Source organism: Oncorhynchus keta, chromosome 10, assembly GCF_023373465.1.
Source record: "Oncorhynchus keta strain PuntledgeMale-10-30-2019 chromosome 10, Oket_V2, whole genome shotgun sequence".
Taxonomy (NCBI): Eukaryota; Metazoa; Chordata; class Actinopteri; order Salmoniformes; family Salmonidae; genus Oncorhynchus; species Oncorhynchus keta.
The window spans coordinates 77,447,448-77,467,447 of record NC_068430.1 but is presented as its reverse complement, the minus strand read 5'-3'; the positions used below and the strand labels follow the sequence as shown (position 1 = coordinate 77,467,447).

The following is a 20,000-nucleotide window of genomic DNA, read 5'->3' as shown; positions in this document are numbered from 1 at the left end:
TCAACCTGCTGTGGCTTAATAAAACCACCCTGCGATTGGTTGACCGCCTGCTGCATCCAATCAGCACCTCTGTGGGCTGCTGCTCAGAGGACACTGTGTGGGTGTTTGAAAGAGACGTTGTAGCCCCAGGCAAGACAACACCAACATATTTGCAGTTCCCCTGTCACACAGCACCTGTGTCTGTGTGTGAATGAGAGCGGGAGGGAAGGAGAGCGATTGAGACAGCTAGAAGGAGAGAGAGAGACTGACTTCTGTCGTGTATTCTGAACTGTCGCTGAAACCAGTCTGCTCTACCTGTAGCTAAGGCCAGTCCTAGATAAAGGAGATAGAGTATAGTATTATTGTGTTTACAGTGCATTCGGATTATATTCAGACCCCTTGACTTTTTCCACATTTTGTTACGTTCCAGCCTTATTCTAAAATTTATTAAAATGTTTTTTCCCTCCATAATGACAAAGCAAAAACAGGTTTTTAGAAATGTTTGCAAAGAAAATGAAATATCACATTTACATAAGTATTCAGACCCTTTGCTCATTAATTTGTTGAAGCACCTTTGGCAGCGATTACAGCCTCAGGTCTTCTTGGGTATGAGGCTACAAGCTTGCCACACCTGTATTTGGGGAGTTTTGGGGAGTGCCACCACCATTCTTCACCGTAGGGATGGTGCCAGGTTTCCTTCCAACATGACGCTTGGCATTCAGGCCAAAGAGTTCAATCTTGACCAACATGTTTGCTAATATTCTGTGTGTTTTTTCCCTCTCATCCAGTGATCTAAATGGGAACAACCTGACGACCATCAGCAAGACAGACTTCTCTGGCCTCAAACACCTCAGAGTTCTGTAAGTCCCGTCCCTCACTACACTACTATTCACCTCAGTGAGGTCTTACTACACTCAATATTACTGTTACCAGGAGTTGGAACTGGTTCAAGGAACAGAACCGGGAGCAAAAGTGATCTCTAGTGGTCCGGAACAGAACCATTATTTTAAAAGCATGAGAACCGGTTAATGACTTTCTTTTAGGTTGAGATAATGTTTTTGTCCCACATGAAACACAAGCAAAGTGCCAATGCAAAGCAGTCCCTCTGTCGCTCAGAAACTTCTCCTTCCAGTGTCTGCCTGCCAGTATGTTTTCTAGGCTTAAGGACACAGTTATCACATTTCACATGGGCTTTATTAACTTCAACAGGGTAAGATGTGTTGTGTGAAACTATTCAGACCATTTGACTTTGTTACATTACAGCCTTGTTCTCAAATTGATTTAAAAAAAACTATATTCTCAGCAATCTGCACACCCCATAATGACAAAGCAAAAACAGGTTTCATTTTTTTTTTTTGCAAATGGATAATTTTTAAAATTAAATATAACATTTACTTGTATTCATGTATTCAGACCCTTTACTCAGTACTTTGTTGAAACAGCTTTGGCAGCGATTACAGCCTTGGGTATGACGCTACAAGCTTGCCACACCTGTATTTGGGGAGTGTCTCCCATTCTTCTCTGCAGATCCACTCAAGCTCTGTCAGGTTGGATGGGGAGCATCGCTGCACAGCTATTTTCAGGTTTCTCTAGAGATGTTCGATCGGGTTCATGACTGTGCACTGGCTCGGCCGCACAAAGACATTCAGAGAATTGTCCTGAAGCCACTCCTGCGGTGTACAAGGCAGAACCTTCGCACCAGTCTGAAGTCCTAAGGGCTCTGGAGCAGGTTTTCATCAAGGATCTCTCTGTTCTTTGCTCTGTTCATCCTCCCCTCAATCCTGACTAGTCTTCCAGTTCCTGCCGCTGAAAAACATCCCCACAGCATGATGCTGCCACCGCAATGCTTCACCGTAGGGATGGTGCCAGGTTTCCTCCAGACCTGACGCTTGGCATTCAGGCCAAAGAGTTCAATCTTGGTTTCATTAGACCAGAGAATCTTGTTGCTCATGGTCTGAGAGTCTTTATGTGCCTTTTGGGAAAACTCCAAACGGGCTTTCATGTGCCTTTTACTAAGGAGTGGCTTCTGTCTGGCCACTCTACCATAAAGGTCTGATTGGTGGAGGGCTCCAGAGATGGTTGTCCTTCTGTCTGGCCACTCTACCATAAAGGTCTGATTGGTGGAGGGCTCCAGAGATGGTTGTCCTTCTGTCTGGCCACTCTACCATAAAGGTCTGATTGGTGGAGGGCTACAGAGATGGTTGTCCTTCTGTCTGGCCACTCTACCATAAAGGTCTGATTGGTGGAGGGCTCCAGAGATGGTTGTCCTTCTGTCTGGCCACTCTACCATAAAGGTCTGATTGGTGGAGGGCTGCAGAGATGGTTGTCCTTCAGTCTGGCCACTCTACCATAAAGGTCTGATTGGTGGAGGGCTGCAGAGATGGTTGTCCTTCTGTCTGGCCACTCTACCATAAAGGGCTGATTGGTGGAGGGCTCCAGAGATGGTTGTCCTTCTGTCTGGCCACTCTACCATAAAGGTCTGATTGGTGGAGGGCTCCAGAGATGGTTGTCCTTCTGTCTGGCCACTCTACCATAAAGGTCTGATTGGTGGAGGGCTCCAGAGATGGTTGTCCTTCTGAATGGCCACTCTACCATAAAGGTCTGATTGGTGGAGGGCTCCAGAGATGGTTGTCCTTCTGTCTGGCCACTCTACCATAAAGGGCTGATTGGTGGAGGGCTCCAGAGATGGTTGTCCTTCTGTCTGGCCACTCTACCATAAAGGGCTGATTGGTGGAGGGCTCCAGAGATGGTTGTCCTTCTGTCTGGCCACTCTACCATAAAGGTCTGATTGGTGGAGGGCTCCAGAGATGGTTGTCCTTCTGTCTGGCCACTCTACCATAAAGGTCTGGTTGGTGGAGGGCTCCAGAGATGGTTGTCCTTATGTCTGGCCACTTTACCATAAAGGTCTGATTGGTGGAGGGCTCCAGAATGGTTGTCCTTCTGTCTGGCCACTTACTAAAGATGAAGTAATGAGATGGGTCTTCTGTCTGGCCACCTCCTAAACACATTATATACACATCCTATGTTGATTACTGCACTGTTGGTGGAAAGTCCAGAGAGGAAGGGCATTTCACTAAAGGTTTGATTGGTAGGGCTGCAGAGATGGTTGTCCATGTCTGGCCACTCTACCATAAAGGTTTGATTGGTGGAGGGCTCCAGAGATGGTTGTCCTTCTGAATCCCCACCTGCAAAATGTCAGTTGGAGGGCTCCAGAGATGGTTGTCCTTCAGGCTGTCCATCAAATATCAAGTTTAAACAACTAGCTTTCTGGTCCATGAAAGCTGCTCTATCCACAGTGAGTGATTGATTTTACCACAGTGTAGTGTAGTGATTTAATGAGATTTTAAATGTAAATTACCACAGTGGTTGATTTCAAAGTGGGATTTAATGAGCTAAAAATGAAACGGGTTGAGAAATGCAAAGAAATGACCGGTACTTTTTTGTGGTTCGAACCGGTTCAGAACGTTATTATGGATTTGTATTTTGCAGGTCTGAACAGTGGACCAGAACTTTAAATCTGGAATCCGTAGGGGGAAACTGCCACGGCCATTTGCACTATTGCATTTGACATTTTAGTCATTTAGCAGACGCTCTGATCCAGAGAGACTTACAGGAGCAATTAGGGTTAGGCGCCTTGTACAAGGGTACATAGATGTTTCACCTTCTGCAGATCTCAGCTTTAATACAGAGGTTGTCATACACATTGAGTGTTTATTACACCGCTGGTAGAGCAACTGACTGACTTTACCAACAGAACACACAGGCCTCCCATCTGCTCTTACAGATACCGTTAAGCTGGGGTGGAACTACAGGGGAGGAAGGGGATTGGTTGTCTCAGGTTGCTGTGTTAGACTGACACTGTTTTCGACATAGACCACTGTCAGACAGATAACAGTGTGTTTGTGTGTGTGGGTGTGGGTGTGGACTTGTTTAACTAATCTTGTGGGGACCAGAATAGAAAACAAACAAATATTTTACCAACTGGGACATTTTGTTAGTCCCCACAAGGTCAAATGCTATTTCTAGGGGGTTAAGGTTACAATTAGGTTAAGGGTTAGGAGCTAGGGTCAAGGTTAGAATTATGTTAAAGGTTAGGAGTTAGGGTTAAGGTTAGGTTTTTCAGTTAAAGTCAGGGTAAGGTTAGGGAAAATAGAATTTTGAATGGGACTGAATTGTGTGTCCCCACAAGGTTAGCTGTACACGACGTGTGTCTGTATGTGTGTGTGTGTGTGTGTGTGATAGTGGGTTAAAACCCTCAATGGGAAACGAATAGTTACTAATAACATCTCCTTGGGTTAGTTACCGTCCTGTCCCTGTGTCTGTCCCTGTGTCTGTCCCTGTGTCTGTCCCTGTGTCTGTCCCTGTGTCTGTCCCTGTGTCTGTCCCTGTGTCTGTCCCTGTGTCTGTCCCTGTGTCTGTCCCTGTGTCTGTCCCTGTGTCTGTCCCTGTGTCTGTCCCTGTGTCTGTCCCTGTGTCTGTCCCTGTGTCTGTCCCTGTGTCTGTCCCTGTGTCTGTCCAGACAGTTGTCAGACTGGATGCTGTCAGGGAGATGCAGTATGAAGTGTTGACCCGTGTAGACAGCAGGTAGAAGTTATACGTTACATTAACATGTTGTTTGGGCTGTGTTGAGATCCATACAATATGGTCAATCATTAATTGCTCTTTTTTCTTCTACCTCTATATCCTCCTCTTCCTCCATACTTCCTCCCACCCTCTTCCTCCATTCTTCCTCCCTCTCTCTTCCTCCATACTTCCTCCCACTCTCTTCCTCCATCCTTCCTCCCTCTCTCTTCCTCCCACTCTCTTCCTCCATCCTTCCTCCCACTCTTCCTCCATCACTCTTCCTCCATCCTTCCTCCCTCTCTCTTCCTCCATCCTTCCTCCCACTCTCTTCCTCCATCCTTCCTCCCTCTCTCTTCCTCCATCCTTCCTCCCTCTCTTCCTCCATCCTTCCTCCCACTCTTCCTCCATCCTTCCTCCCTCTCTCTTCCTCCATACTTCCTCCCTCTCTCTTCCTCCATCCTTCCTCCCTCTCTCTTCCTCCATCCTTCCTCCCTCTCTCTTCCTCCATCCTTCCTCCCTCTCTTCCTCCATCCTTCCTCCCACTCTCTTCCTCCATCCTTCCTCCCACTCTCTTCCTCCATCCTTCCTCTCTTCCTCCATCCTTCCTCTCTTTCTCCATCCTTCCTCCCTCTCTCTTCCTCCATCCTTCCTCCTCCTTCCTCCATCTTCCTCCATCCTCCTCCTACTTCCTCCCACTCTCTTCCTCCATCCTTCCTCCCTCTCTCTTCCTCCATACTTCCTCCTCTCCTTCCTCCATCCTTCCTCCCTCTCTCTTCCTCCATCCTTCCTCCTCCATCCTTCCTCTTCTTCCTCCATCCTTCCTTCCTCTCCATCCTTCCTCTCTCTCCTCCATCCTTCCTCCCTCTCTCTTTCTCCATCCTTCCTCCCTCTCTCTTCCTCCATCCTTCCTCCCTCTCTCTTCCTCCATCCTTCCTCCCTCTCTCTTCCTCCATCCTTCCTCCTTCCTCCCCTTCCTCCCTCTCTTCCTCCATCCTTCCTCCCTCTCTCTTCCTCCTTCCTCCCTCCTTCCTCCCTTCCTCTCTCTTCCTCCATCCTTCCTCCCTCTCTCTTCCTCCATCCTTCCTCCCCTCTCTTCCTCCATCCTTCCCCTCTCTCTTCCTCCTCCCTCCTCCTCCATCCTCTCTCTCCTCCATCTCCATCCTTCCTCCTCTCCTCCATCCTTCCTCCCTCTCTCTTTCTCCATCCTTCCTCCCTCTCTCTTTCTCCATCCTTCCTCCTTCCTCCATCCTTCCTCTCTCTTCCTCCATCCTTCCTCCCTCTCTCTTCCTCCATCCTTCCTCCCTCTCTCTTCCTCCATCCTTCCTCCCTCTCTCTTCCTCCATCCTTCCTCCCTCTCTCTTCCTCCATCCTTCCCCCTCTCTCTTCCTCCATCCTTCCTCCCACTCTCTTCCTCCATCCTTCCTCCCTCTCTCTTCCATCCATTCTCTCCATCCTTCTCTCATTCTCTTCAGTCACCTGATGGAGAACCAGATAAATAACATTGAGAGAGGAGCATTTGATGATCTGAAGGAAATGGAGAGACTGTGAGCTCGCACACACACACACACACACACACACACAGACACAGACACAGACACACACAGACACACACACACACACACACACACACACACACACACACACACACACACACACACACACACACACACACAGACAGACAGACAGACAGATAGACAGACAGACAGACAGACAGACAGACAGACAGACAGACAGACAGACAGACACAGACAGACAGACAGACAGACAGACAGACAGACAGACACACACACACACACACACACACAGACACACACACACACACAGACACAGACACACACACACAGACACAGACACACACAGACACACAGACACACAGACACACACAGACACAGACACACAGAGAGAGAGTCTGGTTTCTAATGTGTTCTGTCCTTCTGAACAGTCGTCTGAACAGGAACCGTCTCACTCAGCTCCCTGAACTCCTGTTCCAGAAGAATGAGGCTCTGGCTCGACTGTGAGTACCCTATTTAACCACCCTATACACTACTCTACCACACTATACACTACTCTACCACCCTGTACACTATACACTACTCTACCACCCTGTACACTATACACTACTCTACCACCCTGTACACTACTCTACCACCCTGTACACTATACACTACTCTACCACCCTGTACACTACTCTACCACCCTGTACACTATACACTACTCTACCACACTATACACTACCACCCTGTACACTATACACTACTCTACCACCCTGTACACTATACACTACTCTACCCACTAGTCCTTCTGTAGCTCAGTTGGTAGAGCATGGCGCTTGTAACGCCAGGGTAGTGAGTTCGATCCCCGGGACCACCCATACGTAGAATGTATGCACACATGACTGTAAGTCGCTTTGGATAAAAGCGTCTGCTAAATGGCATATATTATTATATTATTATTATATTATACTCTACCACCCTGTACACTATACACTACTCTACCACCCTGTACACTACTCTACCACCCTGTACACTATACACTACTCTACCACCCTGTACACTATACACTACTCTACCACCCTGTACACTATACACTACTCTACCACCCTGTACACTACTCTACCACCCTGTACACTATACACTACTCTACCACCCTGTACACTACTGTACCACACTATACACTACTCTACCACCCTGTACACTACTCTACCACCATGTACACTATACACTACTCTACCACCCTGTACACTACTGTACCACCCTGTACACTATACACTACTCTACCACCCTGTACACTAAACACGACTGGACCACACTATACACTACTCTACCACACTATACACTACTCTACCACCCTGTACACTACTGTACCACCCTGTACACTATACACTACTGTACCACCCTGTACACTATACACTACTCTACCACCCTGTACACTAAACACGACTGGACCACACTATACACTACTCTACCACACTATACACTACTCTACCACCCTGTACACTACTGTACCACCCTGTACACTATACACTACTGTACCACCCTGTACACTATACACTACTCTACCACCCTGTACACTATACACTACTCTACCACACTATACACTACTCTACCACCCTGTACACTACTGTACCACCCTGTACACTATACACTACTGTACCACCCTGTACACTATACAGTACTCTACCACACTATACACTACTCTACCACCCTGTACACTATACACTACTCTACCACCCTGTACACTATACACTACTCTACCACCCTGTACACTATACACTACTCTACCACCCTGTACACTATACACTACTCTACCACACTATACACTACTCTACCACCCTGTACACTACTGTACCACCCTGTACACTATACACTACTGTACCACCCTGTACACTATACACTACTCTACCACACTATACACTACTCTACCACACTATACACTACTCTACCACCCTGTACACTATACACTACTCTACCACACTATACACTACTCTACCACCCTGTACACTACTGTACCACCCTGTACACTATACACTACTGTACCACCCTGTACACTATACACTACTCTACCACACTATACACTACTCTACCACACTATACACTACTCTACCACCCTGTACACTATACACTACTCTACCACCCTGTACACTATACACTACTCTACCACCCTGTACACTATACACTACTCTACCACACTATACACTACTCTACCACCCTGTACACTATACACTACTCTACCACCCTGTACACTACTGTACCACACTATACACTACTCTACCACCCTGTACACTACTCTACCACCCTGTACACTATACACTACTCTACCACCCTGTACACTACTGTACCACCCTGTACACTATACACTACTCTACCACCCTGTACACTATACACTACTCTACCACACTATACACTACTCTACCACCCTGTACACTACTGTACCACCCTGTACACTATACACTACTGTACCACCCTGTACACTATACACTACTCTACCACACTATACACTACTCAACCACCCTGTACACTATACACTACTCTACCACCCTGTACACTATACACTACTGTACCACCCTGTACACTATACACTACTCTACCACCCTGTACACTAAACACGACTGGACCACACTATACACTACTCTACCACACTATACACTACTCTACCACCCTGTACACTACTGTACCACCCTGTACACTATACACTACTGTACCACCCTGTACACTATACACTACTCTACCACCCTGTACACTATACACTACTCTACCACACTATACACTACTCTACCACCCTGTACACTACTGTACCACCCTGTACACTATACACTACTGTACCACCCTGTACACTATACACTACTCTACCACACTATACACTACTCTACCACCCTGTACACTATACAGTACTCTACCACCCTGTACACTATACACTACTATACCACCCTGTACACTATACACTACTCTACCACACTATACACTACTCTACCACCCTGTACACTACTGTACCACCCTGTACACTATACACTACTGTACCACCCTGTACACTATACACTACTCTACCACAATATACACTACTCTACCACCCTGTACACTATACACTACTCTACCACCCTGTACACTATACACTACTCTACCACCCTGTACACTATACACTACTCTACCACCCTGTACACTATACACTACTCTACCACACTATACACTACTCTACCACCCTATACACTACTCTACCACCCTGTACACTATACACTACTCTACCACCCTGTACACTATACACTACTGTACCACCCTGTACACTATACACTACTCTACCACCCTGTACACTAAACACGACTGGACCACACTATACACTACTCTACCACACTATACACTACTCTACCACCCTGTACACTACTGTACCACCCTGTACACTATACACTACTGTACCATCCTGTACACTATACACTACTCTACCACCCTGTACACTATACACTACTCTACCACACTATACACTACTCTACCACCCTGTACACTACTGTACCACCCTGTACACTATACACTACTGTACCACCCTGTACACTATACACTACTCTACCACACTATACACTACTCTACCACCCTGTACACTATACACTACTCTACCACCCTGTACACTATACACTACTATACCACCCTGTACACTATACACTACTCTACCACACTATACACTACTCTACCACCCTGTACACTACTGTACCACCCTGTACACTATACACTACTGTACCACCCTGTACACTATACACTACTCTACCACACTATACACTACTCTACCACCCTGTACACTATACACTACTCTACCACCCTGTACACTATACACTACTCTACCACCCTGTACACTATACACTACTCTACCACCCTGTACACTATACACTACTCTACCACACTATACACTACTCTACCACCCTGTACACTATACACTACTCTACCACACTATACACTACTCTACCACCCTGTACACTATACACTACTCTACCACCCTGTACACTACTGTACCACCCTGTACACTATACACTATACCACCCTGTACACTATACACTACTCTACCACACTATACACTACTCTACCACCCTTTACACTACTGTACCACCCTGTACACTATACACTACTCTACCACCCTGTACACTAAACACGACTGGACCACACTATACACTACTCTACCACACTATACACTACTCTACCACCCTGTACACTACTGTACCACCCTGTACACTATACACTACTGTACCACCCTGTACACTATACACTACTCTACCACCCTGTACACTAAACACGACTGGACCACACTATACACTACTCTACCACACTATACACTACTCTACCACCCTGTACACTACTGTACCACCCTGTACACTATACACTACTGTACCACCCTGTACACTATACACTACTCTACCACCCTGTACACTATACACTACTCTACCACACTATACACTACTCTACCACCCTGTACACTACTGTACCACCCTGTACACTATACACTACTGTACCACCCTGTACACTATACACTACTCTACCACACTATACACTACTCTACCACCCTGTACACTATACACTACTCTACCACCCTGTACACTATACACTACTCTACCACCCTGTACACTACTCTACCACCCTGTACACTATACACTACTCTACCACACTATACACTACTCTACCACCCTGTACACTATACACTACTCTACCACACTATACACTACTCTACCACCCTGTACACTATACACTACTCTACCACCCTGTACACTATACACTACTCTACCACCCTGTACACTATACACTACTCTACCACCCTGTACACTATACACGACTGGACCACACTATACTATTTTCATCCATATCGGGTGAACACGTACTGTCAGCTTTAAGGGTATTTTCATCCATATCGGGTGAACACTTACTGTCAGCTTTAAGGGTGTTTTCATCCATATCGGGTGAACACTTACTGTCAGCTTTAAGGGTGTTTTCATCCATATCGGGTGAACACTTACTGTCAGCTTTAAGGGTATTTTCATCCATATCGGGTGAACACGTACTGTCAGCTTTAAGGGTGTTTTCATCCATATCGGGTGAACACGTACTGTCAGCTTTAAGGGTGTTTTCATCCATATCAGGTGAACACTTACTGTCAGCTTTAAGGGTATTTTCATCCATATCGGGTGAACACTTACTGTCAGCTTTAAGGGTATTTTCATCCATATCAGGTGAACACTTACTGTCAGCTTTAAGGGTATTTTCATCCATATCGGGTGAACACTTACTGTCAGCTTTAAGGGTATTTTCATCCATATCGGGTGAACACGTACTGTCAGCTTTAAGGGTATTTTCATCCATATCGGGTGAACACGTACTGTCAGCTTTAAGGGTATTTTCATCCATATCGGGTGAACACTTACTGTCAGCTTTAAGGGTATTTTCATCCATATCAGGTGAACACTTACTGTCAGCTTTAAGGGTATTTTCATCCATATCAGGTGAACACTTACTGTCAGCTTTAAGGGTGTTTTCATCCATATCAGGTGAACACTTACTGTCAGCTTTAAGGGTATTTTCATCCATATCGGGTGAACACGTACTGTCAGCTTTAAGGGTATTTTCATCCATATCGGGTGAACACTTTTCGTACGTTTGTCTCCCATTCTAGGGGACCAACAGTATTGGGACAAATTCACTTATATCTGTATTGAAGTAGTAAAAAGTGTAGTATTTGGTCTCACATTCACAGCACACAATGACTACATCAAGCTTGTGACTCTATAGACATGTTGGATACATTTGCTGTTTGTTTTGCTTGTTTCAGATTCAGCCCAATAAAAGAGGTGTGATATTTGGGCGTCTGTAACTTTCTCAGTATGGGACCAAATACTGAATACCCATATAAGTGAATTTGTCCCAATACTTTTGGTCCCCTAAAATGAGGGGACGATGTACAAAAAGGCTGTAATTTCTGAACGTTTACTTGATACGGATAAAAAAACAAATGCATATTTAACCTCATAGTCATTGTATCATTTCAAAGTGCTGGAGTACAGAGCCAAAACAACAACAACAACAACAACAACAACAACAACAACATGTGTTCTGGAGCTTCACTCTGTAACGTCTTACAGTTTTCCTATCCAGATGGTTTGCTGGCCAATGGTGGTTTATTGCAGCATTTTGGGTCTGAGCAGTGTGTGTGTGCTGTGTGTGTGAACACAGCGAGTCTGGGTATGTGTTATGTGTGTGTGGTGAGGAGAAAGGGGGGTATTTGGGTTTCCGTGCTACTGCTTGGAGACACTAGGAGACAGATACACAAACACAGACGGAGAAAGAGAGTGACGGAGAGAGAGAAAAGCAAACACAGAGTAACTCTTTAATTATCCGATTGATTGATCCCAGCATGACAGGTGTGTGTGTGTGTTGGTGTGGATGGATGGATGGATTATGGGCTCTAACAGAGTTCAGAGAGAGAAGGGAAAGGGAGAGGGGGGTAGGGGAGAATGAGAGTAGTTGTTGAAAGGGAGATGGAGAGAATGTGATAGAAACATAGGTGGGTTAGAAAGAGAGAAAAGGGGATAGAGAAGGAGAGAGGGAAAGGTGTGTGGGGGGGGGTTGGCTTGTTTGTTATTGTGCAATTTCACACTGTCGCTCCCATCAGGGAATCACCAGATGGACTTGGCATGTTCAATCAATCAGTAAACACACAACAGGGAGGGAGGGAGATGTTTCCGTGCTGTGTTGATGGACATCATAAAGCCTCAGTCCCAGCAGACCTCTTCCTCTGAAACACGCCAGCACACAGGGAGGAAGAGGAGGAGGAGAGGAATACACACAACATGCTAACACACAGGGAGGAGGAGAGGAATACGCACAACATGCTAACACACAGGGAGGAGGAGGAGGAGGAGGAGGAGGAAGAGAGTAATACACACAACATGCTAACACATAGGGAGGAGGAGGAGGAGGAGGAGGAGGAGGAGGAGGAGGAATACACACAACATGCTAACACACAGGGAGGAGGAGAGGAATACACACAACATGCTAACACACAGGGAGGAGGAGGAGGAGGAGGAGGAGGAGGAGGAGGAGGAGAGGAATACACAACATGCTAACACACAGGGAGGAGGAGGAGAGGAATACACACAACATGCTAACACACAGGGAGGAGGAGGAGAGGAATACACACAACATGCTAACACACAGGGAGGAGGAGGAGAGGAATACACACAACATGCTAACACACAGGGAGGAGGAGGAGAGGAATACACACAACATGCTAACACATAGGGAGGAGGAGGAGGAGGAGGAGGAGGAATACACACAACATGCTAACACACAGGGAGGAGGAGGAGAGGAATACACACAACATGCTAACACACAGGGAGGAGGAGGAGGAGAGGAATACACACAACATGCTAACACACAGGGAGGAGGAGGAGAGGAATACACACAACATGCTAACACACAGGGAGGAGAAGGAGGAGGAGGAGAGGAATACACACATCTCCCTCACTTATATCCTTCTTCCATCCCCCCTTCCTCCTTCCTTCTCCCTCCATCGTTCTCTCTGCCTCTCCTTTTTCTCTCTCCATCCCCTCTCCCTGTTGTTTTCTCTCTCTGTGTGTATCCTGTCTTTTGTGTGTGTCTGTGTTGTGGTAGCTCCACACCCAGAGCCAGTCTTTGTCTGTTGGATACCCAGAGGGAAGGGCCCTCCCTGGTTTCCTCTCCCCGGAATAGGCCCTCACCCCTGGGGCTAACCAGGGATTACTGAGGCACAGGTGGAGCTGTGTGTGTGTGTGTGTGTGTGTGTGTGTGTGTGTGTGTGTGTGTGTGTGTGTGTGTGTGTGTGTGTGTGTGTGTGTGTGTGTGTGTGTGTGTGTGTGTGTGTGTGTGTGTGTGTGTGTGTGTGTGTGTGTGTGCGCTTTGACCTTGAGGTGAACTCAACCCTTAGTCCACTTGTTCCTGTCTCACCCGTTCCCCCATCACTCTCACACACACACACACCCTCCAGTGTTATTGCTGAGTAGGGTGGAAGCTTCTATAAAACATGCACTGGGGAAAACCCATAGTATGGAGGAAAAAAATATTTTCAATAACGTACTTTCATTTTGTGTTGTTTCAGTAAACATTAGAGTTAGTTTTTCGTTACCTTTCGATTTTTGGGGGGAGTAAAAATGTATTCTCATTCATATTACAATTTTGCTAAACCCCTAAACCTTAACCCTCACCACAAACCCCTAAACCTTAACACTCACCACAAACCCCGAAAACCTTAACCCTAACCACAAACCCCTAAACCTTAACCCTCACCACAAACCCCTAAACCTTAACCCTCACCACAAACCCCTAAACCTTAACCCTCACCACAAACCCCTAAACCTAACCCTCACCACAAACCCCTAAACCTTAACCCTCACCACAAACCCCTAAACCTTAACCCTCACCACAAACCCCTAAACCTTAACCCTCACCACAACCCCTAAACCTTAACCCTCACCACAAACCCCTAAACCTTAACCCTCACCACAAACCCCTAAACCTTAACCCTCACCACAAACCCCTAAACCTTAACCCTCACCACAAACCCCTAAACCTTAACCCTCACCACAAACCCCTAAACCTTAACCCTTAACCCTCACCACAAACCCCTAAACCTTAACCCTCACCACAAACCCCTAAACCTTAACCCTCACCACAAACCCCTAAACCTTAACACTCACCACAAACCCCGAAAACCTTAACCCTAACCACAAACCCCTAAACCTTAACCCTCACCACAAACCCCTAAACCTTAACCCTCACCACAAACCCCTAAACCTTAACCCTCACCACAAACCCCTAAACCTAACCCTCACCACAAACCCCTAAACCTTAACCCTCACCACAAACCCCTAAACCTTAACCCTCACCACAAACCCCTAAACCTTAACCCTCACCACAACCCCTAAACCTTAACCCTCACCACAAACCCCTAAACCTTAACCCTCACCACAAACCCCTAAACCTTAACCCTCACCACAAACCCCTAAACCTTAACCCTCACCACAAACCCCTAAACCTTAACCCTCACCACAAACCCCTAAACCTTAACCCTTAACCCTCACCACAAACCCCTAAACCTTAACCCTCACCACAAACCCCTAAACCTTAACCCTCACCACAAACCCCTAAACCCTCACCACAAACCCCTAAACCTTAACCCTCACCACAAACCCCTAAACCTTAACCCTTATTGCTGAGTAGGGTGGAAGCTTCTATAAAACATGCACTGGGGAAAACCCATAGTATGGAGGGAAAAAATATTTTCAATAACGTACTTTCATTTTGTGTTGTTTCAGTAAACATTAGAGTTAGTTTTTCGTTACCTTTCGATTTTTGGGGGGAGTAAAAATGTATTCTCATTCATATTACAATTTTGCTAAACCCCTAAACCTTAACCCTCACCACAAACCCCTAAACCTTAACACTCACCACAAACCCCGAAAACCTTAACCCTAACCACAAACCCCTAAACCTTAACCCTCACCACAAACCCCTAAACCTTAACCCTCACCACAAACCCCTAAACCTTAACCCTCACCACAAACCCCTAAACCTAACCCTCACCACAAACCCCTAAACCTTAACCCTCACCACAAACCCCTAAACCTTAACCCTCACCCAAACCCCTAAACCTTAACCCTCACCACAAACCCCTAAACCTTAACCCTCACCACAAACCCCTAAACCTTAACCCTCACCACAAACCCCTAAACCTTAACCCTCACCACAAACCCCTAAACCTTAACCCTCACCACAAACCCCTAAACCTTAACCCTCACCACAAACCCCTAAACCTTAACCCTTAACCCTCACCACAAACCCCTAAACCTTAACCCTCACCACAAACCCCTAAACCTTAACCCTCACCACAAACCCCTAAACCCTCACCACAAACCCCTAAACCTTAACCCTCACCACAAACCCCTAAACCTTAACCCTTAACCCTCACCACAAACCCCTAAACCTTAACCCTCACCACAAACCCCTAAACCCTCACCACAAACCCCTAAACCTTAACCCTCACCACAAACCCCTAAACCTTAACCCTTAACCCTCACCACAAACCCCTAAACCTTAACCCTCACCACAAACCCCTAAACCTTAACCCTCACCACAAACCCCTAAACCCTCACCACAAACCCCTAAACCTTAACCCTCACCACAAACCCCTAAACCTTAACCCTTAACCCTCACCACAAACCCCTAAACCTTAACCCTCACCACAAACCCCTAAACCCTCACCACAAACCCCTAAACCTTAACCCTCACCACAAACCCCTAAACCTTAACCCTCACCACAAACCCCTAAACCTTAACCCTCACCACAAACCCCTAAACCTTAACCCTCACCACAAACCCCTAAACCTAACCCTTTTACTTTTCAGGACATGCAAAATGTCCCGACTTTCCTATCTTCTCAGGACATTCTGGTCACTTGTCAGGACATTTTGGTGACTTGTCAGGACATTTTGGTGACTTGTCAGGACATTCTGGTGACTTGTCAGGACATTCTGGTGACTTGTCAGGACATTCTGCTAACTTTTCAGGACATTCTGGTGACTTGTCAGGACATTCTGGTGACTTGTCAGGACATTCTGGTGTCTTGTCAGGACATTCTGGTGACTTGTCAGGACATTCTGGTGACTTGTCAGGACATTCTGGTGACTTGTCAGGACATTCTGGTGACTTGTCAGGACATTCTGGTAACTCGATCACTGCCTCATTGCCTGCATCCGTAATGGGTCCGCGGTCAAACGACCACCCCTCATCACTGTCAAAAGCTCCCTAAAACACATCAGCGAGCAGGCCTTTCTAATCGACCTGGCCCGGGTATCCTGGAAGGATATTGACCTCATCCCGTAAGTAGAGAATGCCTGGTTATTCTTTATAAGTGCTATCCTCACCATCTTAAATAAGTATGCCCCATTCAAAAAAAATGAACTAAGATCAGATATAGCCCGTGGTTCTTTCCAGACTTGACTGCCCTTGACCAGCACAAAAACATCCTGTGGCGTACTGCATTAGCATCGAATAGCCCCCGCGATATGCAGCTTTTCATGGAAGTTAGGAACCAATATACACAGTCAGTTCGGAAAGCGAAGGCTAGCTTTTTCAAACAGAAATTTGCATCCTGTAGCACAAATTCCAAAAGGTTTTGGGACACTGTAAAGTCCTTGGAGAATAAGAGCACCTCCTCCCAGCTGCCCACTGCACTGATGCTAGGAAACACTGTCACCATTGATAAATGTACGATAATCGAGAATTTCAAAAAGCATTTTTCTACGGCTGGCCATGCTTTCCACCTGGCTAACCCCACCCCGGCCAACAGCTCTGCACCCACCGCAGCAACTTTCCCAAGCCTCCACCCCCGCTTCTCCTTCACCCAAATCCAGATAGCTGATGTTCTGAAAGAGCTGCAAAATCTGGACCCCTACAAATCAGCCTGGCTAGACAATCTGGACCCTCTCTTTCTAAAATTTTCCACCGCCATTGTTGCAACCCCTATTACTAGCCTGTTCAACCTCTCTTTCATATTGTCTGAGATCCCGAAAGATTGGAAAGCTGCCGCTCTTCAAAGGGGGAGACACTCTAGCCCCAAACTGTTACTGACTTATATCTATCCTACCCTGCCTTTCTGAAGTCTTTGAAAGCCAAGATAACAAACAGATCACCGACCATTTCAAATCGCACCGTACCTTCTCTGCTATGCAACCTGGTTTCCCGAGCTGTTCCTGGGTGCACCTCAACCACGCTCAAGGTCCTAAAGGATATCATAACCGCCATCGATGAAAGACAGTACTATGCAGCGGTCTTCATCGACCTGGCCAAGGCTTTCGACTCTGGCAAATACCGCATTCTTATCGGCAGACTCAACAGCCTTGGTTTCTCAAATGACTACCTCGCCTGGTTCACCAACTTCTTCTCAGATAGAGTTCAGTGTGTCAAATCGGAGGGCCTGTTGTCCGGACCTCTGGCAGTCTCTATGGGGGTGCCTCGGTTCAATTCTTGGACCGACTCTCTTCTCTGTATGCATCAATGATGTCGCTCTTGTTGCTGCTGTGTACTTTTGTCCCTTTTTTGGACACTGTGTTAACTAACCTCCAGATGAGCTTCAATGCCATACAACTCTCCTTCCGTGGCCTCCAACTGCTCTTCAATGCTAGTAAAACTAAATGCATGCTCTTCGCTAGTCGGGCGGACAGCGATCTATTATCACTACTCTGAACGGTTCTGACTTAGAATATGTGGACAACTACAAATACCTAGGTGTCTGGTTAGACTGCAAACTCTCCTTCTAGACTCACATTAAGGATCTCCAATCCAAAATTAAATCTAAAATCGGCTTCCTATTTCGTAAAAAAGCCTCCTTCACTCATGCTGCTAAACATACCCTCGTAAAACTGACTATCCTACCGAACCTTGACTTCGGCGATGTCATTTACAAAATAGCCTCCAACACTCTACTTAGCAAATTGGAAGTAGTCTATCACAGTGCCATCATTCTGTTACCAAAACCCCATATACTACCCACCACTGCAACCTGTATGCTCTCGTTGGCTGGCCCTCGCTTCATATTTGTCGCCAAATCCACTGGCTCCAGGTAATCTATAAGTATTTGCTTGGTGAAGCCATACCGTATCTCAGCTCACTGGTCACCATAGCAACACCCACCCATAGCACGCCCTCCAGCAGGTATATTTCACTGGTCATCCCCAAAGCCAACTCCTCCTTTGGCCGCCTTTCCTTCCAGTTCTCTGCTGCCAATGACTGGAACGAAATGCAAACATCGCTGAAGCTGGAGACTTATATCTCCCTCACGATCTTTAAGCATCAGCTATCAGAGCAGCTTACCGATCACTGCACCTGTACACAGCCCATCTGTAAATAGCCCATCCAACTACCTCATCCCCATATTGTTATTTATTTTTGCTCTTTTGCACCTCAGTATCTCTACTTGCACACCATCATCTGCACATCTATCACTCCAGTGTTAATGCTATATTGTAATTATTTCTCCACCATGGCCTATTTATTGCCTTACCTCCCTAATCTTACTACATTTGCACTCACTGTATATAGATTTTTCTATTGTGTTATTGACTCTACATGTATTTTTCCCATGTGTAACTCTGTGTTGTTGTTTGTGTCGCACTGCTTGGCTTTATCTTGGCCAGGTCGCAGTTGTAAATGAGAACTTGTTCTCAACTCTACCTAGTTAAATATAGTTGAAATAAAATGTTAAAAAAGTAATTTCTGGTCCTGACAAGATAGGAAAACAAGTCCACAAACAGCATTGTATCTGTTAACTCTCCTCACATTATGCTAACGGAACGGTAGCTACTGTGGCGTTCTCCTCTTGAACGGTAATATGTGCTGTCTCTCCCGGTGCTGTTAAACGGTTCAAGTGGTGATGAACGGGAGCGCCAGCCGGTCATGACAGCTGTCTTAATTAGCGTTTAGCGAGGCACCGGAGCGTGAAGATACTGTTTACCCGTATAATTTACTGTGATTGGGTAGGTAATGGGCCTTGTGTGTGTCGGTGGGAGTTTGTTTGTGGTAATGAGGTGTGTGTGTGTGGGAGGAGAGGCAACATCAAAACAGTCATTACCCAGAGATGCTCATTAAGAAGAGGAGGTTCGTTAGGCAGGGCAGTTCTTTAAGGAAGAGAGAACAGACTCGGCTGTTGTCTTCAGAAGAGACTCACTATCCACTCCCCTCTCATACAGTATTATTAGTTTCACTTTTAAAGTACAGTGAAATACCTTTAATGCTCAGCTATAACCCCAACTATGCAGTAATCAATGACAATGTAATACTGAGAAATACAAGGTAGAACAAAAGCCCACAGATATAAAAAGAACTAAGAGCACGATCAAGTAAGTAAGAATACTATATACAGGGTCAGTTCCATATTATAATGTACAGGGATACTGGATCTAT

General features: G+C 46.1%; 1 protein-coding gene across 1 annotated transcript in view; it reads left to right on the top strand.

Moving 5' to 3' along the window:
• The window catches only part of slit1b (slit homolog 1b (Drosophila)), a 191,193-nt gene that overhangs the window by 19,934 nt on the left and 151,259 nt on the right, over positions 1 to 20,000 (top strand). The window contains exons 2-4 of the mRNA XM_052526092.1: positions 768 to 839; positions 6,015 to 6,086; positions 6,485 to 6,556. Of these exons, the coding sequence (XP_052382052.1) occupies positions 768 to 839; positions 6,015 to 6,086; positions 6,485 to 6,556 (216 nt within the window). The remainder of the gene's footprint in view (positions 1 to 767; positions 840 to 6,014; positions 6,087 to 6,484; positions 6,557 to 20,000) is intronic.